The sequence below is a fragment of the Salmo salar genome, unplaced genomic scaffold, assembly GCF_905237065.1.
Source record: "Salmo salar unplaced genomic scaffold, Ssal_v3.1, whole genome shotgun sequence".
In the NCBI taxonomy this organism is placed as follows: domain Eukaryota; kingdom Metazoa; phylum Chordata; class Actinopteri; order Salmoniformes; family Salmonidae; genus Salmo; species Salmo salar.
The window spans coordinates 22,501-31,073 of NW_025550630.1; the positions used below are offsets into that span (position 1 = coordinate 22,501).

At 37.9% G+C, this 8,573-nt stretch overlaps 1 protein-coding gene across 3 annotated transcripts in view; it reads left to right on the top strand.

Moving 5' to 3' along the window:
• Positions 1-6,414, top strand: part of LOC106596036 (protein odd-skipped-related 2) — a 10,429-nt gene extending 4,015 nt beyond the window's left edge. Inside the window, exons 1-4 of one of the 3 annotated variants that reach the window (XM_014187355.2) lie at positions 779-1,255; positions 3,991-4,702; positions 5,281-5,380; positions 5,841-6,414. In XM_014187355.2, coding sequence (XP_014042830.1) covers positions 4,050-4,702; positions 5,281-5,380; positions 5,841-6,023 — 936 coding nt within the window. In that variant the 5' untranslated portion in view covers positions 779-1,255; positions 3,991-4,049 and the 3' untranslated portion in view covers positions 6,024-6,414. Of the gene's footprint in view, positions 1-778; positions 1,256-3,990; positions 4,703-5,280; positions 5,381-5,840 lie in introns of those variants that run through there. The other 2 variants (XM_014187356.2, XM_045713897.1) reach the window with 2 other exon arrangements.
• Positions 6,415-8,573: the final 2,159 nt, after the last annotated feature.

An 8,573-nucleotide genomic window follows, 5' to 3' on the forward strand; every position in this document is an offset into this window, starting at 1 on the left:
CCTAACTCATTTATATGTTATTAACAGCGTCGTTTGGTTTTAGTTTTTTGTTGTTGTAGAAAATAAAAATCCATTGGAAAGGAATCTTAGATTTTAATGTAAATAAACCACCATATCATATTTGTTAAAATGGTCATAATTGAAATAGATAAGAGAGTAGTTCTGTGTTAATAGAGTGTGATGGTCGCTATAACCTGCTGTTTGACATTAACAAAAGACTATAAAGGCTTGTGGTGGAGGGTGACACTTATTTATGTTGACTCTTTGCATGTTATACAGAAGTCGTTGTGTTTATCCGGTTATTCTGTTCGGTTCTGAGCTAATAGGACAGATGTGGAGGGAGAAGAAAACAACAACAGTCATCGACATACACATTGAAAACAGCAGAGTAACGGTTTTCTGGGCATTTCTGTACTTCGCTGCTGTTTTTGAGAGAAGTTTTGTTCCCGGGTTTTACAGCTCCCAATACATGAACCTTTACCACAATTAAATCAAACTATTTATTGTGGTGGCTCATACACGTCGCCCTCTATTTAAGCCAATTCGCATGGTTTCTAAACTTTTCATAAGCAAATCCAGTCTTATTAAAATCACGTTTTAAATCAACCTAAAAGCGCGTTCATTGGTTTGAAAACGGATCATGTGTTTTTCTCCCCCCCCTCTTGTTATTTCTATGTCTCCTACAGAAAAAGTAACCATTTAATGAGAAGAAGGTACTGGCTATCTGTATGTAAAGTGTCCAGATGCAGGTTGCAGCGGGCTGTGCTCGGTCCCTAGTTGCCATCCAAACACAAATAAACAGAGAAGGACATTGGGAGTTGATCAGTGCGAGAAGGCGTGGCGGAGGGCGGGCTGAACACGCCGAGAGCCCCGGACTCCTGAAAAGTGATGGGACTTGTGCTCTTCAAGCCACTACAGCCCAACTCCGAACCGAGTAGAAACACAGCAGAGTACGGAGACTCCTGCGCCTGGCGTCACTTCAACTCTATATAGTGATCGTAACTTTCTCCCCCCTCCCTCCCCTCCCCTCCTCCCGACGACTTCTTTGCAAGAAAAACGGGCGCAAAGTATTAGGAGGAATCGCAACAGATCTGGTTCTGCGAGGGTCGTGGCGATGAGATTTACATGGACGAAGTTGGAAAACTTTTGCTGACGTTAAAGTGGAGTTGGGACGCCTCTCTTGAAAGGCATTGTGGATTACTGAAACACAGCAGAACTAACTGCGGAGCGACCTTTGGCGTCTGTTTATTAGGGGGTAAGATTATGTTTCCATGATAGTTGCTCTTTAATACATTACATTTGACACTTGTGTTGAAACAGGTAGTGTGAAAGGCTCATGACAATGAGACCCTGAGTCGCCTACTAATTGAACGTTCAAACGAGTCCATGCTGTCAGAATAAACACATTTGACAGTGTAAAGTTATATGTGAAAAATACTTAAGACTACAGTCAAAGTAAAAAAAAATATATATATATATATATAAAATAGCCAATGTCAGAGATCATCAACTAGATTTAACCGAGGGACGATTTGTTCTTGAGCGGATGGTCAGCGGGCAGAAACATAATTACAAACAATTTGTAGACTGCAAATTGACCGCAAGAACCACAAACGGATATAGTATTTGACTAAAACGTAATCATTTCAAACATTTCAAACCTTACTTACGTTTATATAAGGCCACATATATCTTTATATTATGCGTGGGAAATACTTTGGAACAGATTTCACAAAATGAAAATCACTTGGAGCTGATTTTCTGTTTTTTTTAAAATTTTTGTTTTAAAGTATTTTATGTCAAACAATAAAAAAAAATTAATAAAAGTTAATAAATAAATACATTGATGGGGCAAATAATATCCCAGGGCCGCCAGTTGGGCAACGCAGACCAATACGATACAGCACATATCGCTTGTCATTAAATCATTACGCAAAGACTATAGGTTATTATAAAACTACAAATATCCTTATCAACAGCATGCTGACCGGAAGTTCTGTTGCAGCTGCCCATTTCTGACAAATATCCACCTCACCATGACTTTTTAAAGACAAACTGTTTATGCCCTTTTTTTTCATCTGATTGGCCAGTAAAGAGTTGTCCTGTGTTTGTTGTAGCCTGAGAACATGGACCAAACTCTGCCCTTTCTCTGTCCACGTGTGAACGTATAGCCAGCTATAGGGTTACACACAGTAGCCTGTTCTTTAGCAAGTCGATCATCTGTGTAAGTTAATAACCTAGCATTTTACTCACTGACTCTAACCCGTGTTAGAATAAATCCTTCCATTTGGCTAAAGTTTATAAAACTAACGTGGGGAAAAACAGCTTATATTATTTTGGGGGGTAAAATTTGATTATTATGAATGAGTCATAGTTTTCAGACGAATGTTCAACAAGGGTTGCCAGTCCTCGCTGGTTTTTAATGCACAGTGGTATTCTGCTACAGTAACTTATAGAAACGTGAAGCTCAAAGAGGAGCGCTATTTGCACCTCAAAAACCACACTGACCAAAAAAACGGTAGCTGTAAATGGGACGCTCTAAAATATATTTATAAATATATTAAATTCATGTTCACACAGTCTAAAGTTTTTAGTTTTTTTTGCAATTTACGCAAGAAGTTGAACATTTAAATAGTTTGAGAGGAATACTATTTATTTACACCTAAAAAAAAAAACACCCACGGTCTGAATAAGTATTGTGCATGGAGAGAGTTACACGGTGAGCTTGTTCGTGGGTTTGGAAAGCATTACTTTACCAACTTGGTGTCATTACACCACTTGTGCATGTAACCCTCAGTCATTTTAACAGTCCCATAGTATTATCATACAGTTGTCATAATCCTCAACCCCATAACACGTATAGCCTTTGTACAGGAGTATTTACAAAGGATGTTTACGCAAATCATGTATTTCTCTGAAGTTGCAATACTCGTGATTATAGGCTACAGCAACATTCTATAATCGGTCTTTGGCGACGAAATATACAACAAATGTTAATTTAGTTAGCAGGTCCATATACGCCTTTGTTTTCAGAGATAAACATCGTTCAAGGCCTTAAACATGACTCCAAATAGCCTAGAAATGGATTTTACACCCAAAAAATTTGTAAAAAATGGAGGGTAAAGTTTATTTTAGGAGATAAGCAAAACCCCTTTTATATGTTGTTCTCCAGTTAACACGCAGAAAGAGAATAACACGTCTGACTACAACAGGCGAGATTACAAACGTCCAAGTCTGTTGACGTGATAATACGTTTAATTAGGCCTTGTGTGTTGTAACACACGGCATTGGCGAATATAATGGCAGCGTTAAAACAAGGAGTTGTTTTAATGTATCGTAGAACATTTAATTGGGAGTGACAACAAGCACAGTCGAGCGCAACGAAAACAACGTCTCCAACTTTTTCTTTTTTTGGATGCATAACATATATTTATCTTATTAGAAGGAAAAACCATGTGCTCTAGAAGAAAGAAGAAGAGAAAAAAAAATGAACGAAATGTATTTTCTCCAGACAAACATTCAATTTGTCCCAAGTCTTCTTGCACCTTGTGCACAAAAAGATATAACTTGAACGCTTAACATGTCTCTATAACAAAAAAAAAAGCTTTATAACCAAATAGGAATCTGTTCACCTTTAGACGGTATGCAAATCGTAAATCTTGAAGTAAATGAGTCACTGTCCTTGATTTCCACAATGGAAGTGAAGTATTAAAACGCTGAATGTGAGACGATCCAATACCAGCCCTTATTATTAAGGCCGTTCTCAAGATGGTTGTAAAATTAATTAAATGTCGGCTAAGGTCAAACGGTTGGAAAAGCTCTAATGGAAAACTATTTGCAGCATCGTGCAAAATGCACAGAAATAGTTTGTGTCATTAACTCTATGCTTATTTTTACTGTCTAATTGCAGTATTTTCTAGATCTATATTGTGCCATATTGTGGGTTGATGGTAAACTCATATTAATGTGTATTGTTCATGTCTTTAACAGGACCTTCACCGTGGTAGAGTTGTGCCGAGGTCCTAACCGTGAAGTCTTTAGCCGCCGAGATGGGGAGCAAAGCCCTACCCGCTCCGATCCCTCTCCACCCGTCTCTCCAACTCACCAATTACTCCTTCCTGCAAGCGGTCAACGCCTTCCCGGCCGCCGTCGACCAGCTCCAGGGACTGTACGGCCTTAGCGCGGTGCAGACCATGCACATGAACCACTGGACACTGGGTTATCCGCACATGCAGGGACTGAGGTCGACTATCACTGAGATGGCTGCTGCTCAGGGCTTAATGGATCCCCGGTTTACCTTCACGGGGCTACCGTTCTCCGCACACCTCTTTCACCCTAAACAGGGCCTTACTCACCTTATCCCCGGGCTGCACAAGGACCGACCGCCGCGCTTTGACTTTGCCAACCTGGCGATAGCTGCTACCCAGGAGGATCCGCCTAAAGCTGGGGATCTTTCAAAGTTGACAGCGGGTCTCGGCAACGCGATATCTGAGTTTAACAAACTGTCGCCTGATAGAAAACCCACTCGGGGAAGACTTCCGTCAAAGACGAAAAAGGAATTTATTTGCAAGTTTTGTGGCAGGCATTTCACCAAGTCATACAATCTTCTGATCCACGAGAGGACCCACACAGACGAACGGCCTTATACCTGTGATATCTGCCACAAGGCCTTCCGAAGACAAGACCACCTGAGAGACCACAGGTAACAAGCGGTGCTCTGAATGTATATGGGATGATACTGCTGTTGTTTTCTTTGAAAGGAAAAAAAAACACAAAAACACTTTGATAGTGACGTGTGTGTACGGAATAGCGTCATGATCACGTTTTATTCATATTCATTTGACTTTGTACACAATTCCAACATTGTGACGCACTGCAATGGTCGGAACTAAAAGCACAAGCATTTCGCTACACTTGCATTAACACCTGCTAACATTTTACATTTTAGTACATTTAGCAGACGCTCTTATCCAGAGCCGACTTACAGTAGTGAATGCATACATTTCATTTTATGCATTTTTTTTTTGTACTGGCCCTCCCGTGGGAATCGAACCCACAACCCTGGCGTTGTATGTAGGTGTTTTTTTGTAATAACTATGTTGCGTGCACTGTGCAGAGTAGGACAAGTCCTTATTCCGAGAGGGCGCTAAAGCCCCTTTTACGCACAAGAACACAGATCAAGTTGCACAACTGGCAGGCACTTCTCAGCATGACTTCAACGCCGTTATATGAAAAGGTGTTTCCGTTTTAACCGCGTCTCCTCTGTCTTCTACTTCCCAGATACATCCACTCCAAGGAGAAGCCCTTCAAATGTCAAGAATGTGGGAAAGGATTTTGTCAGTCTCGAACTTTAGCCGTTCATAAAACATTACATATGCAGGTGAGTCTCATAAAAAAAAAAAAAAGATTTATTAACACAATTTGATACCAATACAACATGTATGTGAGTCAGTAAACCATATGAGAGGGCACGATCCTCACATATCTGTGTACTCGTGTTGTTACACGCGTCATGTCTTACTGCAAACGTCACTGATCAAATTTGGCATATTTTCTGAAACCTAAATATAAATATATATATATGTGTATTTGGATTGCCTGTATGGATAGCGATTGTGTCTCGTCTATATTTGGCAGGTATGGTAATAACTGAATGATTATAATAACTAGTTTAAAAGAAATATAGACTATAGCTACAGACGTTCATTTTGTTAGGGCCAAAGCTTACTTATCAGCACAATGTCAATAACTGATCTGAAGATTCATATTATAATACAATACATATATTTATCTAAATAAACTAAAGGGAATAATCCTTTGCTTGCTTTAAATCTAAACAGGAATCTCCTCACAAATGCCCCACATGCGGAAGAACCTTTAATCAAAGAAGTAACCTGAAAACTCACCTTCTCACCCATACAGACATCAAGCCCTACAGCTGTGACCGCTGCGGAAAGGTGTTTCGGCGCAACTGTGACTTGCGACGGCACAGTTTGACGCACACTCCTCACCAGGACTACTAGCCAATCTGAGAAGGCTGATGAACAGCCGAACAAACCAAACAAAAAACAGGACAAAAAAAAAAACGGACGTTAATAATAACAGAGGAAACAACAAACATCGACGAAACGTTTTTTTTTTTTTTCTTCTTCTTCCTTCCTGTCTTTCTTTCTTCTTCTTCCATTGAAAGAATATCACAAACTGAACTGTGGACAAGCAATATTTACAATGGAGTGATGAACAGTACTGCGTCTCAAGTGAAAGTCAAGGAGCTCAGACAGACACAGACCGCTCTTCCTGCCTCTTCTACCTGTAAATATCAAGACTTTTGGAGCCCATGTAAATCATATATTTTATGTTGTTGTTGTTCATGTCCTTGAATTAAAAAGTTGTTTAAAAAAAAAAAAAAAAAAACACAACCCCAATGTTTAAAGTATGTTAAATTGTATTTTAGAAATAAAGCAAAGTTAAATATTCCCATTGGTAAAAAAAAAAAAAAAAAAAAAATGGTGTTTGTTTTATTCCATTATTCTTTGCTGCGTAAAAAGAGAAACGTATTAATCATGAAGTGGCGGAATGAAAGGAGAGTACAGAACTCCTTCCTACACCACCACCTTATCGTCTTTAACACACACAAAAAAAACACATACTTCATTGTGTACACAGGCTGACAACTTGTTATTTTAAATCGCATTTTTTTTGTTGATTGGAAATAAAGGAGGGGTGATGTAGCTTATAGTAGAATAAAAAAAAACGTGAACTGGTGGACACGCAGAAGCTAAACTATATTTTGTGTGGTGCTGACTAACAGCGAATAAACGATACGCTATAAAACACATACAGAGAATCACACAATCCATATATAAACTCCTAGTAATGTGTAGTAACTTATAGTGATAAAAAACTAACATTCCAGAAATACAACTATCTTGGTCTAAGTAGCATGTAGACCTATTTGAGAATGATTCTGAGTATTACTACAGTATTATTACTGCAGTAGTATTACTACAGTATTATTACTACAGTAGTATTACTACAGTATTATTACTACAGTATTATTACTACAGTAGTATTACTACAGTATTATTACTACAGTATTATTACTACAGTAGTATTACTACAGTAGTATTACTGCAGTAGTATTACTACAGTATTATTACTACAGTAGTATTACTACAGTAGTATTACTGCAGTATTATTACTACAGTAGTGGTATTATTGTTGCTGTTACAATCATGGTGTTAGTATTACTACAGTAGTATTAATACAGTATTATTACTACAGTATTATTACTACAGTAGTGGTATTATTGTTGCTGTTACAATCATGGTGTTAGTATTACTACAGTAGTATTAATACAGTAGTATTACTACAGTAGTATTACTACAGTAGTGGTATTATTGTTGCTGTTACTATCATGGTGTGAGTATTACTACAGTAGTATTACTACAGTAGTATTACTACAGTAGTGGTATTATTGTTGCTGTTACTATCATGGTGTGAGTATTACTACAGTAGTATTACTGCAGTATTATTACTACAGTAGTATTACTACAGTAGTGGTATTATTGTTGTTACTATCACGGTGTGATTAGTAATAGAGTATATTATAATTATAATCCTATCTATATGACAGCTGACAGAAGCTCATTAGCCGTTCAATTAGCAGCATTAGCAGCAGGGCAACACGTCATATCCGCTATCTTTATCTCCACCGCCGGCCTCTGATGGCTACTGATCATTATTACACATTGAAGAAGCTGCAGAGTGAACCCACAGTGGCATGAGGACACGCACAATTACACACAAGGTTTTACATTTATTTATTTTAACCTTTATTTAACTAGGCAAGTCCGCTAAGATCAAATTCTTATCTTACAATGACGGTTCCCAACACATTTTTTTCATGCAAAATGAAATACATTTGTTTGGAAAAACATGTATTATTATAATTATTGTTATTATTATTATTATTATTATAAATCAAGTATTACAATTATTATTATTAGGATATTACATTACACTACTATTATTGTTCAGTTTTACTAGTAGCCTATAGCCTACTGGTATTCGGTTATAGTATGTAGGCCTATTATAATCTGGATTATCTTCATCGTCTATTTTCACATTAGTCCAGATCAAGACAATGGTTGAATGTCTTTCCACCAACAGTAAGGAGACAACATCTTTGATCAAGTGTAAACGCAAATAATTATTCACATGAACATCGCTGATATTGCTAAGACGTCTCAACTCTTGGAAACGAAATGCGTAAACCTCCAAAGATTTTCTAATTTTCAAGAAAACATATATTTTTTTTGTTTCCACGTCCAAGTGCTCCGGTAAAAACAAGCGTGGGGTAGTGTTGTCTCTCTCTCTCTGTCTCTCTCTCTCTCTCTCTCTCTCTCTCTCTGTCTGTCTCTCTCTCTCTCTCTCTGTCTCTCTCTCTCTCTCTCTCTCTCTTTCTCTCTCTCTCTCATTGTGAAAATATGTTCAGCAATGCACATTGCACAAAACCTGACTTCCAAAAAAGGACAAATGATAAAAATAAACGAACAGTGGACAGAATTATA